Source organism: Hydra viridissima, unplaced genomic scaffold, assembly GCF_058129835.1.
Source record: "Hydra viridissima isolate aposymbiotic clone 2 unplaced genomic scaffold, HvirCarnegie_v1 scaffold_1, whole genome shotgun sequence".
Lineage (NCBI taxonomy): Eukaryota > Metazoa > Cnidaria > Hydrozoa > Anthoathecata > Hydridae > Hydra > Hydra viridissima.
The window spans coordinates 20,107,248-20,124,623 of NW_028324300.1; the positions used below are offsets into that span (position 1 = coordinate 20,107,248).

The 17,376-nt window shown below is 30.9% G+C and overlaps 3 protein-coding genes across 8 annotated transcripts in view; 1 reads left to right on the forward strand and 2 right to left on the reverse strand.

Annotated features, from left to right (window-relative positions):
- LOC149893797 (uncharacterized) overlaps window positions 1–2,195 on the forward strand; it is a 46,785-nt gene extending 44,590 nt beyond the window's left edge. For all 6 annotated transcript variants that reach the window (XM_090076276.1, XM_090076277.1, XM_090076274.1 and 3 more), the window contains one exon: window positions 965–2,195. In XM_090076276.1, the coding sequence (XP_089932402.1) occupies window positions 965–1,974 (1,010 nt within the window). In that variant the 3' untranslated portion in view covers window positions 1,975–2,195. The remainder of the gene's footprint in view (window positions 1–964) is intronic.
- Window positions 2,196–4,367: 2,172 nt separating this feature from the next.
- On the reverse strand, window positions 4,368–5,384 carry LOC149893802 (ATP-dependent DNA helicase PIF1-like). The gene has a single exon (XM_090075162.1). The coding sequence runs from the start codon at window positions 5,382–5,384 to the stop codon at window positions 4,368–4,370; it is 1,017 nt and encodes a 338-aa protein (XP_089931288.1).
- Window positions 5,385–9,694: 4,310 nt separating this feature from the next.
- Window positions 9,695–10,888, reverse strand: LOC149893803 (uncharacterized). Its single transcript, XM_090075232.1, has one exon. It carries the CDS (start codon window positions 10,886–10,888, stop codon window positions 9,695–9,697), a length of 1,194 nt encoding a protein of 397 aa, XP_089931358.1.
- Window positions 10,889–17,376: the final 6,488 nt, after the last annotated feature.

Below are 17,376 nucleotides of genomic sequence, written 5' to 3' on the forward strand. Positions count from 1 at the left end.
TCCAAGAATGTAGTGGTAAATTTCATAGCACACAGCATGACAAATAGAACAACTTTAAGTCAAAGGTCAACTTATATATATATTTTTAATTGTTATTACAAATAATAATGATATATATATATATATCATTATATAAGTTGATCTTTGAATCAACGATCAACTTATTTATATATCATTATTATTTGTAATAATTAAAAACTGTTGATTATTATATTATTTGTGAATAGTTGTTGAGATAATACGACTTTGACCACTAATATCTTGAAAATGAATTGGGGAATCTTCATAAAGTTTGAGATCCTTATAGATTTTTGCTCAAAGACCTAAAAAATGATCTACATTATTTAAAAATACCGACGTTAACATTTTTTTGAGTGAAAATGAAGCCTGTCATCCAAAAACTTTAAAGTTTACTTGTTTAATTTTATTTCAGCTCTTCTTAAAACAATTATTCATGCTTTGTATTTATTGTATTCATCCTTTGTATTTATTGTATTCATGCTTTGTGTTTATTGTATTCATCCTTTGTATTTATTGTATTCAATTCTAATTCAGTAGAAGACTACTTTTATTTCTAGTTTTTTATGATAATTTTTTAGTCTTCTGATTCCCCTTTCCCCTGACATTTTTTTAAATATTGATAATTCCTTTAATACATTAAATAAATAACTATCATGGTTACTATTTATTTTTTAATCAAATTTAGTGAATGATTTCATTTCTTAAATTTTTTATTCATTTACTATAAAAATATTTGGTTCAAATATTTCTCAAAGTTTTCTAATCTCAAATCATTTGAGTAAAAGACTTTCAGTTTCTTATCTATTCAGTTTTTATTTAATAGTCAATCAGTTCATCTCCCATTTAATTCTTTTAGATAGTATATTTTCCTATCATGCTTTTTTTTTTTCTTTTTTTGTGCTCATTAATAAATAGTATGGTTTTTCTTTTTCTTTTTTTTCAGATGCAGAACAGCTTAAAGATGGCGAGCAAAAAATTAAAATAGCACGCTGTTTATATGGAATGGGAAAATTTAATGAAGCTTTAGCAATTTTTAATGAAGTTGATAAAGTTAAAACTGATATTTTAGGTGTCAATCACCCATCAACATTGGATTTAAAACATAGTATAGCAACCTGTTTACAAGGAATGACAAAATATAATGAAGCTTTAGAAATTTATTACCAAGTTGATAAAATGCAAACTAACATTTTAGGTATCAATCATCCATCAACATTGCATACAAAAAATAATATGGCACACTGTTTGAATGATATGGGAAAATTGAATGAAGCTTTAGAAATTCTTTATCAAGTTGATAAAGTTAAAACTGATATTTTAGGTATCAATCATCTATCAACATTGGGTACAAAAAATACTATAGCAGTCTGTTTGCATGGAATGGGAAAATATAATGAAGCTTTGGAAATTTTTTATCAAGTTGATAAAATTAGAACTGATATTTTAGGTATCAATCATCCATCAACATTGGATACAAAAAATAGTATAGCAGCCTGTTTGAAGGATTTGGGAAAATTAAATGAAGCTTTGGAAATTTTTTATCAAGTTGATAAAATTAGAACTGATATTTTAGGTATCAATCATACATTAACAATAGATACAAAAAAAAAGATTGCTCACTGTTTGTATAAAATGGGAAAATTGAATGAAGCTATAGAAATTTTTTATCAAGTTGATCAAGTTAAAACTGATATTTTAGGTATCAATCATCCATTAACATTGAGTGCAAGAAATAATATAGCAGTCTGTTTACATGGAATGAAAAAATATAATGAAGCTTTAGAAATTTATTACCAAGTTGATAAAATGCAAACTGAGATTTTAGGTATCAATCATCCACAAACATTGGGTACAAAACAAAATTTAGCAGAGTGTTTGAGTGAAATGGGAAGATATAAAGAAGCTTTAGAATTTTTTCATCAAGTTTCAACAGGGGATTCAAAAATAATATAGCTACCTGTTTGAATGATATGAAATGAAGAGAATGGAAAAGATTTGAATGACTATTTCATGTTGCTTTTCTAAAATCCGTTTATGTTTTATGTTATGTACATAAATATTTTTTACTTGTAGAAAACTATTGATGAACTTTTTTATCGGAAGTTCTTCATCAAATATATGATGAAAAGTATGAGAATGTTTGAAGATAGATGAAGAAATTTGTTATACAATAAGCAGTTGTATTGATTTTATGAATGAAGTTAGCAAATGAAGGAAAATTCTTTAGAAAGTCATTAATAATGATTTTTTTTACAGCCGGAAAATAACGTTAAGTTAGATGAATACCCTGGGGATAAATGTGATGTAAAAGTAATTTAAAAAATTAAAAGTTCTTTGATTTTTTTATAATTTTGTTTAACCATTACAATTTTTATTTAACTAATAATTATGTCATGATTATTGATAATTATATATTTTTTTCATAATGAAACTTGACATTAAGTATGAGGCTGGCAAAGGCAATTACTCTCTGTCAGAAGTGAACATGGAAGTGTCAACGTTAAAGTTAATAGAAAAAGTGCACGTAAAAAAATTACACGTTAAGTAAAAATAAATCAGGCATATCTGCATCCGTACACACAATCCTTCAAAACCAAAATTGCTTTAAGAATGTCTTGCAATAAGAAAATAAGAAAAATATTCGAAATAAAAAAGCAATAGAAGTCGCACAAAATTCAAGTTGTGGTCATAAATTGAGAAAATTTCACAGGAAAGAATCAGGTCATCTATATTTTATAAAAACTTCCTAAAAAATAAATTTCACAAATACACAGTCACCTATTTTCTATTCAGATTTGAAGGAAAAAATTTAAAAAATAAAACAAGAAAAATAATGATAGAAATGCATAACAAGTTGTGATCGGCAAAAGTTAATATAAAGTTTTAATGCAGAAGTTAGGAAAGTTTATCTTACACGCCGCTATACCTTACATTCCTTTATTTAATATATAAGGGGTGTGAGGGAAAATAGTACTTCATTTTTAAAAAATTTCTAAAACAATATTTGGCGACTTTTTGTTATTGTTTTGTGAAACAGATTGTGTAGCAGCAGCGTGACAATCACTGTTTTTAATTCTCAGAGAATATTTTTAATCACTCATTCAACGCATTGTTTTTTTCGCCGCAGGAGTTGAGTTGTTTCATTGATGAAAATCGCAAACTTCTATTTTCATTTTCTTGTTTATAATAATTTCTAAACGAACGGTTTAAAAAACGTAAGTGTTTATGATTTTGCTGTTATGTATCATAGTTGTTAGAATCAATTTTTTTAGCAGATTATATTTCTGTAAGCTTGGGTTTTAGAAAAAAAAGCGACAAAAAGCTCAGTTAATACAATGACTTTATGTTTCTTTGCCTAAAGTTATAAATTTGTTTTTTTTTGGTGACATTAAAGTGATTTTTTGATATTTTTTCTCTTCAAAACTAATTTGAAAGTTTTAAAAAAAGATAACCATAAAAGAAATGGGTTCTTATAAGGTACTTTTCGTTTCAAACTTTATTTTCAACCGTTATGACAATTTTATTCGACTATTGCCGCTTTAAATTGGCATGCTTTCTTTTACTTTTTAACATTATTCGTTGCTTCAGCAAAGAAATAGAAAGAGAAATTTTTTTTATTTCAGTTTAAAAATAATTTTGTGTTAAAAATCTCATGCGTTTTAAATAAAGTTGCGCGCTGTTTTAATACTTTTGGCCAAACTTTTGATTGGCTGATTTGTTATTTGTATTTCTATTGGTTGGAGCACAACCAAAGTTTAAAAACGGCGTATGACAAGTTTTAATAAATATTTTCTTAAATTATTTATTTGTTTAACATTTAATAAATAAAAAATGTTTTTTGAATTGATTTGTGATCATTTGGAGTGTTTTAATCTCTTTGATAAAAAAAATAATATCCATTTTATATTTATTAAACACGATTTTGTGTTTTTAAATTTCTGAAAGTTGATTTTTCTTGAATAATTGTTCTTGCAAACAAATAAATATTAATAACTAGCAGGGGTACCCGACGCTGTTCGGGAATAAAGTTAACCATTGAGCAAATCAGATAAAAGGGGGAATAATTCAAAGTGTGGAAGTTTAGCCCACATAAGTGGTTTTTAGTCTGTGCCACGTGGAGGCACTTCCACATACAGACCAGTCTTTTTGTCTCAAGACTTACAGTCAAGGACTTAGACACAGAAAGAGAAACCTAAAAAGAAATGAAAAATTTCCTGTTAGTTTTTACATACCTGCCTTGCAAAACTCCTGGTCTTTGAAATGAAAGGCTGTTGAGAAACCTAGCTAGAGAAACTTACATAGACATGGAAATATCAGTGTTCATTTAAAAAATTATGAAATGAGATTTAATCCAGAACTTGTCTGTAAACAATATTTTTTGAAACTCCTCCAGGGGCCAAAATAAAAAGATTCCTAGAAGAGCTAACTCTAGACCAGGCAACATAAAATTGACCATGTGAGAAACATGGAGACCTTAAATCAACACCACAGTATTTGATGGATTGTCCCTGAGACTTGTTGACTGTTATGGAAAATGCTAGTCTAACAGGTAACTGAAGTCTTTTGAATGGGAGTTCAAAATTGGAAGCTACTGAGGGAATCCTGGGAATAAGAACGCTTTCACCAGCGCCCTTTCCAGTCAGAATTGTTGCCTCAATGGTGCTGCGTAGCATTCTTTTCACACACAGTCTAGTTCCATTGCACAGTTTGGGAGGGTTCAAATTTCTCAAGAGTATAATAGGTGATCCTACCTTCAAATAAAGTGAGTGAGGTGGCATACCAGGAGGATTTTGGGCATTTAACACCTCAACAGGAAAATGAACTGCATCAGATTCCTCAACAACAGCATCAATTGACTCATATAAGTTAGGTTCACCTGGCAACATTAATAAAATCTTAGTATTTATATCATGAACATCATCATTTTTGGCTGCAAGAATTGCTCTTTCTGTCAACCAACTTAAGTTTTGATAGTTCATTTCCACACTTGGATACACAACATTGATAAGGTCTTCAACTGACTGTACCAAATTGCACAGCTCATGAATCAATTGAATTTCATTGTTGACATTTTGAGGAAACCTGCCATCACGAATTTCCAAAAGAACATCTGCAAAATTGTCAAGATTACTGTCACTTCCCAAGCTCACTCGCATGTTTTGAGTCAGGGTCAATGTCCTTGCGTGTCTCCACAAATGTGACATTTTCAGACATGCATTGACTGGTGTGGACTTTGGGATGACTGGTAAGGTTTGCCGGAAATCCCCACAGAATAGAAGTAAAGTGCCCCCCATAATTATGTCATTTTTTCTTAGATCTTTTAGAGTTGTATTTAGGGCTTCGATAGATTTATGGTGTGCCATGGTGCACTCATCCCAAACAATCAACTTAAAATCTCTAAGGATTTGACCCCTACCGCTATTCCTTGATATACCGCAAGTAGGATTGTCTAACCTAGCAATATCTAGTGGAGGTTAAAATGCAGAATGTGCTGTCCTTCCGCCATCCATCAAGGTTGCAGCAATACCAGAAGAAGCTACAGCGACAGCTGTCTCTCCCCTAGATCTTACTTCAGCCAATATTAGGTTGGTCAGGAATGCCTTGCCTGTACCTCCTGGAGCCTGTAGAAATATTATGGATCCATCCTCATTTCCTAATGCATCCATTATTGATGCATAAGCATGTCTTTGATCATGATTGAGTAGAAGCCTTTTTTCAGCAACATATGCTTGCAAATCTTCTGCATTGTAATTAATTTCCCTAAGGTAGTCACTGTGAAGCACAGCACCTTGGTTGCGGGCTGGAGAAGGTAGGCCTAATTGCTGCAATGTGCTGTTATTCATGGACTCACATTTATCTTCGATCAAAATCAAGGCCTCATTAAATACATCTTCAGAATATTCAATTTCAAGAACTGGATTTTCTCGCCTAACCCTTGCAAGAATATCCTCACTCAATGCTTCCTTGTACTTGCTCCACAATTCTGCCGGATTTGAAGGGTTACATGTGCTAATTATAATTGCAAATAAGTCTCGCATTTGTGAAGGTAAAGATATTTGTTTAGCCTCATTCGAGCACTCATCCCAATGGTTGTCCCCCTCCAAGAGTCCCAACATTTGACATGCCTCACGAAAGGTTTCACACACGCGGTTTTCAACAGTTTTCACCTCATCAAAAGACCTTGGGCCTCGCATCTTGTGTAGCAGTAATCGCAAGAAATAGCATTCCTTGTTTTTGGGGTTCATCACATACACTCTTCCCAAGGCCTTGCCTGCTTTTCTCTTTGACCAACATTTTTTGCTTGCATTCCAGGTAAAATACTTGGGAACTTCCACATAAAGCAAGTTCCTTGCAAGTTCATCAACTGTACAAAGCTTGAAAAATGCCGTCAGAGTTGTGTCACGTGGATTAGCTGATATTTCGGCAGCATTCTGCTCCGTGAAGTACACCCTTTGGCCATTTTCCAGGTGCACTTGAAGGTGCATCACAGTAACAGAACGATGATGTATGGAGTAACCAAATATCCTCCAGAATGATTCATTGCTACTCAAATATCTCCCAAATTCGTAGTTACTCACCTCGTCATTGGCTCTTGAGCCAACAACGCCAAAAGCAGCCATGTCACTTCCTTTATTCACATACTTGTAGATATATTTGATAGACTTTACACTACTTTGAAGAAGTACCACAACCTGTTCTTATCTCTTATATCTATACAATGAATTCTAAATTACAATACGATAAAATATGTCTTAAGCTCTCCATCTCAGAGTACATTCTCACATCTTCCCTTTCTACTGTAAAGGAAATGTTTTATTGTTTGTTTTCTTGTATGTTTTAGTACTTTCTCCATAATTCTTTAGGACGTCTTTCTCTGTTTGGGTATGTCTTCGGATTCGGTTCTTGAAAATGGCTTCTTAGTTGTGTCGGCATTGTTAGTGTACTTTCCTTTTCTGTAGACATCAAATCGTTATGGGAGTATTCCTCATCACCCTCTTCTTTAATTGGTATCGGATTGAACTGTATATCCATTAGTACTTTCTTCATGTGTGAAGCATTCCGAGTTTTTTGCGAGTTATCAATGGGGGATTTGGCTGTAATCATTGTACCGTTCTTTGCCGTAATTGTGTAGGGTTTAAACTCAAACGGTGCCATAGTTTTGTTACCTATTTTTTGTTTTATCAGTACTGTATCACCAATATTTAAGTTTGGATTTTTTGCATGGTATTTTAAATCAGGGTATTTTTTTCTGTGTAACTTAGCATTTTCTTGTCTCTTCATGGCTTGATCATTGATATTTGCATTGACCCTTGTCTGAAATGAGGGTATTGTAAAACCTGTAACACGATTGAACATAAGTGTGGATGGTGGTATTCGGGTTGTGAAATGGGGTGTGGTACGGTAGGAGAACAGGAAGTTGTACAACTGCTTTTTCCAGTCTCTTCGTTCGATGTGCGCCGCTCGTATTGTTTTAATCAGTGGTTTCATGAAGGATTCGGCAACCGGAAATTTTGATGTTTGATCTACGAGGACTACAAAATAAAATCCGTTTGGTAAAGGACCAAGGTAATCTATATTAACCGTGTCCTAAACTTCCCATGGTGTTGGTGTGATTAATAGTTCGGCTGGTGGATTTTGTGCTTGACAAAGTGCACATTGTTTGATATACTGTTCTACTTTAGTGTCTAGGTCTGGAAAGTAAACTTTTTGTCTAAGTAGTGATTTAGTTTTCTCTAGTCCCATGTGACTATCATGCGCGAGTTGTATAACCGTAATTTCTAGTGAATGTGGAATCACAATTCGATTTGCTTTTAGGATAATGTCTGAAGTTTGATTTACTGTAAGTTCTTGGCGAATATTATGGTAAACAAGTAATTCTTTTTGAAATTATTTTATTTCCGGAGGACATTTCGGATGTAACAGTTTCTGCCAGGTATTAGTGGCAACTAACTCAGTAAGTATTTGTAGAATAGGATCGGCTTTGGTTTCCCTTTGAATATCTAGTAGTGAAAGAGCTTTTGGACATGCGTGTTCAGCAGTAAAGTTGACATACTTCTCTAACCCTTTGTTGTCACAAGGGTCTACAGGGTGTCGACTAGGATAATCAGATATATTATATTTTCCCTGGATGTAGTGTAGATCAAAAGAATACCCTTGTAATCGTAAGGTCATACGCTCAATGCGAAGTGGTACTGTAGCATTTGGGTTGTTTAAAGTTTTTACAATAGCTTCGTGATCGCTGTATATTTTAAAGGAGTGTCCAAACAAGTATGTTTTGTTGTGCTCGCAGGCGTATACTATAGCTAAACATTCTCTTTCAATAGTAGAGTAGCCCTGTTGTACAGGCGATAGCGCTTTTGAATTATAGGATGAGTTTAAAGTCTTGTTTGTTGGGTGTGTTTTGTACAATAACTGCTGATATCCCTACAAGACTTGTGTCAGTGAAGACTGTAGTCTCTTTGTTGGAATCGAAGTATCCAACGCACGAGTCTGATGTCATAGCGTTTTTTAGTTTATTAAATGCTTGCTGGCACTCAAAGTTCCAGTTCCATAATGAATCTTTATGAAGAAGGTTACGCAAAGGGTAAGTAATAGTACTGAAGTGCAAAATAAAACGTTTGAAATAGTTCATGAGTCCGAGAAAGCTTTGAAGAGCTTTAGTGTTTTCTGGTATAGGCATGTTCTTGATATTCTGAAGTTTTTCTGGGTCTGGTTGCATTCCTTCCTTTGAAAATACAAATCCAAAAAATTTAACTTTTTCTTTTCCAAATATGCACTTTTCAAAATTTAAGGTTAAACCTCTCTCTTTAAATCTTTCTAATGTTTTGTGTAATATTAAATCATGCTGTTTTGTATTCAAAGCGAATATTAAAACATCGTCGGAAATGTTCAAGGTTCCTTCAATATCTTTTAAAACTTCTCGTAAAGCGTTTTGTAATTCCTCCTGTGCAGAGTATACTCCAAAATTAAGTCTTGTAAAACGCTTAATTTGAGTTTCGGATTGAAAAGTAGTTATTGATCTCGATTCCGGCGCAAGTTCGAGCTGGTGAAATGCCTTCATTAGATCTAGTTTTGAAAAGACGGCTGAGTCTTTTAATTTTACAATAACATCGTCTAGACTGTCGTCGGAAAACGCGTTTTTCCAATAGCTTTGTTAGCGGCTCGCATGTCTACGCAAATCCGTATGTTGCCGTCATTTTTTGAAACGATTACCATTGGACTTATCCAGGGTGTCCCTTCGTCCGTTACCGTTTCAATTATTCCTTCTGTTTCAAGCTTTGTAAGTTCATCTTTAACTTTTTCTCGTGCAAAAGGGATTCTTCTTTCTCTTTGTGCGACTGGTGCTATACTTTCATTAATTTTCAACTTTACTTGGTAGTTAGAAAGTTTTCCTATTTTTCCGCTAAAAACGGAATCTTTGTATGAGTTTATAAGTGGTTGTAATTGTTTTGGAGCGTTAAGAAGGAGAGCACTGTTTAGTTTGTTAATATTCTGCATGGAATGGCAAATTTGTTGATTTCTGTCGCCACAATTATTTGGTCCTGTCTTTTGTTTTCCTTGGTTTTTGTTTAAAGGTTTTTCATTGACGTCAGGATGCGCGAGAGCTTTATTTAATTGTATTAAACCTAATAGTTTAGCGTCGTTTCCAGATAATAGGTTTTTGTGGCGGGTTTTAATCACGTGGAATGTAGTCGGAAAGAGTTTTGTTTGACTTTCTATAACTACGTCCTTCTATTTTTAATTTTGGATTGTTATCTCCGTAAGTAATAATCTGAGTTTTAGATTTATGTAGGCGAAGTGGTCTTTTAAGGAAACTGTTTATCTTTTCAAATGTTTCAAAGTTTAGGATATTTATAGAAGCTCCGGTATCTATTAGAACGGTTATTGGTATATTTTCTATGTTAATCGTAACCTCGAAGCTTTCGACTGCATCATTAATTTTTTTATTGTTCACTGAGTACAAATTTCCTTGGTTAAGCTCTGAATAATTGTTTTCGGATTCGTTGACATCTTTATAAATTATATTTAGTGGTTTCGTATAAATTTGTTCATTTCTTTGGTTTTTTCCTCGCTGTATTGTTGTATTTTGTTCGATTTGTTTTTTACTTTTACAAACTGTTGCGAAATGCCCGATTTTTCCGCAGGAATAGCATGTTTTCCCCAAAGCTAGACATATATTAGTGTGTGGAAATTCGTTCCCGCATCGAAAACAAATTCTTTTCTGCGATCTCTTTTCTATCTCACGTGGTGTTTTGAACATTACTTTATTGGTTGGAGGAAAACTTGTTTTCTTTACTGTATTTACTTCGTTTTGTTTTATCGTTTCTTTCTCGAGTTCTTCTATTTGACTGTCCATCAATTCGAATGTTTTTGCCATAGTTAACAACTCTTGTAGAGTTTTGTTAGGGTTCTGGAAGCTATATTTCCGTAGTTTTGAGATGTTTGTATTAATCTCAATTTGTTGTTTAATTTCTTTATCTTTATCAGCAAACTCGCATTTAAGGGCTTGTTCGTGTAATCGAACGAAAAATTGCTGAGTGGTCTCGTCTGTACGTTGAACCATTTTGCGAAATATAAAAATTTCATAGCTCGAGTTAACTTGAGGTTTAAAATGTTCATTGAAAGCATCAACAGCTTGCTGGTATGTGATTAGCGTATCTTGTGGTATAATGTTTTCATAAATTTCGTAAGTGTTATCCCCAATTAAAGTGAGAAGTAACGAAAGTTTTTGCTTGTCATCTGTAATTATTAGTGAACTGCAAAGTAACTCAAATCGTTTAATGTAGCGTTTCCAGCTAGAAAACAATTTACTCGCATCTTCGCTACATGAAAATGGTGGAAAATTTGGTAGATTTTTTATAGCCATGGATAACTACAATCTTTATAAAAGTCTAACATTAACTTTATTTTTTTTTTATTCAATTTACTTTTCTTTTATCTTCGTCGCCAATTTGAAGAAGTACCACAACCTGTTGTTATCTCTTATTTCTATACAATGAATTCTAAATTACAATACGATAAAATATATCTTAATCTCTTCATCTCAGAGTACATTCTCACACCTTCAATCACATTCATACTTAAAGAATTGTCATGAGATGCTCTAAATATTCTTAGGAGAACTGAGAATATTTAAAGCGCCCCATGACAAATAGAGGAAAGAGAATAATTGCAAACTCTTATTGCGCATTTGACATTCGAGTTTTCAATTACAACTAAACCCTCACACTGATTGAGTTTTCAAACAACTCTGTGAGCTAACGGACGTTTTTTAAGTGTGAACATCGCCGTAGGAGTTGCGTTGTTTCATTAGTGAAAATCGCAAACTTCTATTTTCATTTTTTTGTTTATAATAATTTCTGAACGAACGACGTGAAAGAAGTAATTGTTTAAGATTTTGTTGTTATGTAGTTGTTAAAATCAGTTTTAAGCAGAATATATTTCTATTAGTTAGGTTTTTAGGGAAAAAGCGATAACAAGTTCAATTAATACAACGATTTTAGTTATAAATTTAAAAAGTTTTGAAAAGTTTTTTCGTGTGAAACTTTTAAAATATAATTTCCAACCGTTTTGAGAATCTTATTTCACTGTTACCACTTTAAATTGACATACTTTTAGTTTACTTTTTTACAATACTTTAAAATATTTTTTGTTGCTTCAGCAAAGAAATAGAAAGCGAAAATGTTTTTATTTCAGTTTGAAAATAAATTATTTTGTATAAAAAATCTCACGGGACTTTTAAAAAAGATGAGCGCTGTTTTAATGTTTTTGGTCAAGCTTCTGATTGGCTGAATTGTTTATCGTATTTCTATTGGTTGGAGCGCAACCAAAGTTTGAAAACGGCGTATGACAAGTTTCAATAAATATTTTAGTTTTTTATTTCGTAAATTATTTATTTGTTTTATAAATATTTAGTAAATAAAAAATATTTTTTGAACTAATTTGTGATCATTTGAACTGTTTTGATGTTTTTTATAAAGAAAATAATATCTGTTTTATATTTCTTAAACACGATCTTGTGTTTTTAACCTTTTGAAAGTTGATTAATCTTGAATAATTGTTGTTGCAAATAAATAAATATTAATAGTAATATTAATATATTATTATTATTATTATTCAGAATACAAAATATTCATAGAATGCTTCTTTGAAGCGCAGGCGTTGTTTACCGAGGACATGAAAAGGTCAATCGATGAACAAAAGTGGAGGATTGATATAAGCGATGGAAAAACCGCTCATGAAGTTTCACATGAGAAATTTTTCATGGAGAAATTTTTTGACGCAGGATGCAAGTTGAATAGATTACGTGTTGAGAAAAATATTTTATCTGAAGATGAGAAAAAACTTGTCATTTTATGTTCGTCCAACGTTCGTTGTGTCTGGTTAGATCATCCAGTGAAGATGGATGGATGGACACCGAAGCATAAGATTTATAAATTGTGGATAAACATCAGTCATACTTTCGTATTAAAGAACGAGTTCGAAGGATTCATCCTCCCGTGGATTCGACTCGCTGAAAAACTAGTTCTTTACCTTCACAAAGAAACGAACTTCATCGACGACATTTGTGAATGGCTTCGTGGTTCGAACTTCAAGAAGTTGATGATCAAGTACCGTGGAAAAGATTTTTATACCATCGAAAAGTTTAAAGTAAGAAAGACGAAAAATATTTAAAATGTTAAATAAAAAATAAATACAAAAGTAAATATGTAAAAAGTATATATAATACAAGAAAGTTTTTATAACATCGAAGAGTTGAAAAAGTTGAAGTGATACGAAATACTTTTGATTGTTTAAATATTTTTAATATGTTAAATAAAAATGTAAAATGTATAAATAATTCAAAATTTATTTATGAAATGAAATATTAAATAATTCAAATAGAAAAAAGAAACGATTTTCTTTTAAAACATAAAAAAAGAAAAAAAAATGGATTTTTGAAAAAATGGAAAAAATTTATTTGGAGTTTTTGTTGCGAATATTTGTTGTTTATTAAAACTTAAGAAAGTTTTTTAAATACTGCAAAAAATCACGGAAATATAATAAAATGATAATTATTTAATGTAATAATAATGGAAATATAAAATAATTAGGTTGTTTTTTAGTTGTTGTCAAAAATATTCGAGTTTTTAAGATGAGATTCGATAAATTTTTAGAACGGAAAGTTTTTTTTAATGTTGTTAAAAAAAAAAAAAAATTGGATTTCGGAAATTCGAAAAACAAAATTCTAGCGAATTTTGTTAAAGCTTCGAACGGTGGACATTTTTTTTTTTATCGAAGGAGGCAGGCGGTTTAAAAATTTTTTTTTGTAAATATAGTAGTATAATTTTATTAAAGATATTAGGTTTGTGTTTTATTTCGAAAAACTTTCGGTTGTTTTTAAATCAAGTTTTTTTCAACCCCAATCATTTATGTTGGCTCATTTCAGTTTTCATGTAACTTGGATTAATTTACACTTGTCGTTTCCATAGCAATTAAAAAGACCTTTAGAAAAAAACTTTGAAAATAATTTTTTGTTAAGATAGCTGTCAAAGAGGCGTGGGCACAAACTAATTTTTAGGATGTTGACAATGATGTTGAATGAGGATGGTTTGTAAGAAGTCACGGTAGTCAGAGCTAACCATATCCCACCCTGGCTTCTAACTGCCCTCTTCCAAGAACGACGTCTTCTAAAATTATAACCTTTTTTTTTTTTTTAATTATTTTTTTAACTTTCTCAATGTTTTGTTTAACATCATTATTGACTGACTGGGTAAAACACCCAGTTTTCGACAATTTTTTTGACCTAGTCAAATTAAATTTTTTTCAACCCCAATCATTAATGTTGGCTGATTTCATTTTTCATGTATATAAAAATTATTCTCTCACTCGTTTTTTAATAAATTATCGATCTCGAAGTTTGATCGTATAGAGAGAAGATTACTCGGTACCCAAAAGTACCGAGTAATCTTCTCTCTTTATGATCAAACTACCGAGTAATCTTCATTCTATACGTTATGGACATGTATGGCATTGAAGAAGACAAAGAATATGTCGAAAATGATTTTTTAAAACTAGGTTCAGATTTTTTTCAATTTATTTCTGTTAAGAAACTCATGAAAACAGTCTCCGAATCAGTACATCGCCAAACTTTAAATGTTTATTTTGTAATCAGTGTTAGGTAAAAATTCTAAGGTGAAAATGCTATATTTTTTCTATGATGATAAAGCAACTCATGTGTTAAGAAAGTTAACTTTTCGTATCAAAATTGCATTTATTTTCACATTATTTAACCTTTTTCATTTACTCATGTTGTTTAAATAATTCTGGACTTTAATTAAGCACTCATGTTGTTTATTTAACTCTCAGCTCAAATAAGTTTTATTTAGTACCTTTTTTGAATTAGTGGCTTTTAGCGATTTTCGCAAATTTTAAAATCTTTTACTAAGTTTCGGGACCTGAACGGTAATTAAGTCAAAAACCGAACGGGTTCGGATTTTTGGATATTAAAAAATTCAATACCCGAACTCGATGATTGTTTCGGGTATTGAAACCTCCTCATCCGATTATGATGCACACAAGTTGTTATTAATTTAGCTCTTTTTGGTATTTAAACCAAATTACTGTTGTTGCTACTGTTGCCTTTTTGGTTTTTAATTAAATATAGTTTCGCTTAACGTGCTTACCTTTGTCATTGACATTGACACTATTAAAATCACGAGCAAAAAAAATACAACTTTTGTGAGAAAGTAAATAATCGCAAAATAAGACTTAGAAAAATAAAGAATCAAAAAACAACAATCCGATTAAAAGTCATCTTTAAAACTAATGATTAATGTAATTTGTGTTTGGTATAACAATTTGTTAGTGATATGTTTTATAATGAAAATTCTACTCCTTTTTTGAATAAATTAGTTTATTTTATTACAAATATGAATTCGTTAAAACTTAAATTGTCATTTAATTTTACCGTTTTTATAAACCCTTACAAACCCTTACGTATTTTATTTTACTTTTTTTTAAACCCTTAAATACCCAAATCAGCGTAAAATGCTTAAAAAAAGTTCATTGGCGTTAAACAAATTTGTCAAAGCGCTTTAAAAAAAATAGAGAAAATATTTATGAAATTGTGCACAGATTCTGCAACAATTCCGTAGGGCGATTGTAAAGTGTTTATGAAGCGAAGAGTTTTTGATTAGATTTACGAAAATAACATCCAAACTGCATGTGGATTTCTCCTCCATGATGATGTAAAAAAATTCTTTTTAGAAGAAACTTTTTTCTGCTGATAAACTTTGTAAGTTCACGCGAAGCAGTCTTCGTCCATGTAACAAGCGTAATTTTTCCTTAAAACTTAAAGTTTTAAATTTTAATGCATTTACAATTGTTTATAACCAAAAATTGATAACCATTAATAAACATGCAGAGTGTTAAATACAGTGTGTCCAGAAAGTTTACACGAGGGTTAAGTTTTTTATGATATCGGTTTAGTTTTTTAATAATAAAATTGTCAAAGCAAACAATTTTTTTAAAGTCTTTCTTTTGTTAACTAGAGTAAGAGTTCCTTTATTTATTGGCGCCTTTTTTTGTACATGCGCAACACTTCCCTCTCTTCTATTGATAACTGACCAGTTTTTTACCTGGAAATAAACGTTCGATCAAAATCCTAAGATAAGTATTTGTAGTTTAACCAGAGAATTCAATGTTTCTTTAAAGAATGGTACAATTGACAAATATATATACCGGAAGAATCAATCAATATAACTATAAAAACACTCTAGAAAAGTGTCTAAAATAGTTGGCAACATTGTATTCTGGAAGAAGCAAAAATTGAATATTCAGAAGGATAGCGCTATATCTCATACTGCGCATTCTATTCAAGGCTAGTTCATTGAGAAAGGCAACATTATTGTTCCTTGGTGAGCTCAATCGCCTGATTTAAATCCTATTGATCATGGAGTGGGACTGATGGAAAACATGAGAAATATAGTTTCAGTTGAAAATCTTAAACAACAGTTATGAAAGGTTTGGACAGAATCGCCAAAGATTGCTACATGAGGTTGTTGAAACCATGCCTTATGGCATTCAATTATGCATAAAAGCAAAAGTTGACTACTTCAAATGTTAATTTATCATTTTTTTATGAAGATCTTTCGAGTGAATTCAATTTATTTAAATTAAATGGCCAGTTTTTGTAAAACCAATTTTATAGTTTATCTTGTTCTTGTTTTTTTATTTATATAAATTTATAAAATCCCATAGCAAAATATTTTTGCTTTGTTAGATAAACCATACTAAATGTTACCTAATAAAAATTTTTTAAAAAAATTTTGTTTTGACAACTTTATCATCAAAAAGCTACATCAACATCATAAAAAATTTGCCCTCGTGTAAATTTTCTTAAAATGTAAGTTTTGTGCTATTAGCTTCAAATTTTTAAAAAATATTTTTTTAATTTTATCTTGATATCCCAAACTTTTTCTTAACAGAAAAATAATTTTGTTTATTGCTAAGATAATTCATGTTCTAGTAATAATGTACAGTTGTTAAAAATGAAATTTGATCGGAGGCAAAAAAAAGTAAAATGTTGTCTCACTGAAAAAAGACATTTGAGTGATAATATTTACATGATAACAATCATTATAAAATTCTTAATTTTTGTTTATTTATTTTCATTATAAAAGAAATGTGTGAAATCATCCCGTACCACGTGGGATGATTGCTCACAGGTATAACACAGTAAAATAAAAATTACTTAAAATTACTCTTTCATTTTTAAGAAGTTGCAATCAAAATATTCAAGATATTCTTTAGCTATCTTTGTATAACTTTCTTTTTCCGTTCCCATTCCTTCTCGTTGCACCCTAAAATAGTCGTTATCAGTTTCTATTCCATAAAAAGCTATTGTTTCAACTACTTTGCCGTCTCCTCCTAGCTACACATTATTGGCTTAATAGGAGCAATATTAATATCAACATCTTTATGTATATTTACTAAACCATTTTTCACTTTATCACCGGTCTCAAGCACGTAACTCCTGTTTGTTGTCGTAATTTATAATTTACAATTTACCGAATATACAATGCTATACATAGAATGACAGTTGATAAACAGAGAAAAAACAACAAGTATAAGCACTTTTGTTAATTACTTTAATGATTTTATCTTACGTAGGTTTATTTTAAATAATCTTTTAAATATTTTTTTTTTTGTTTAGAAGAAAATTTAATCAACTGTTTTCAGGTTAAAAAATCTTATTAAGAAATCGCCGAAGCTACGGAAAATAATACCGTTAGTAAATTACAGGACTTTTTTACAGCAGAATTATCGGGTCACTATAGCTATAATATATAACTTTCTTATGCTACGGCAATT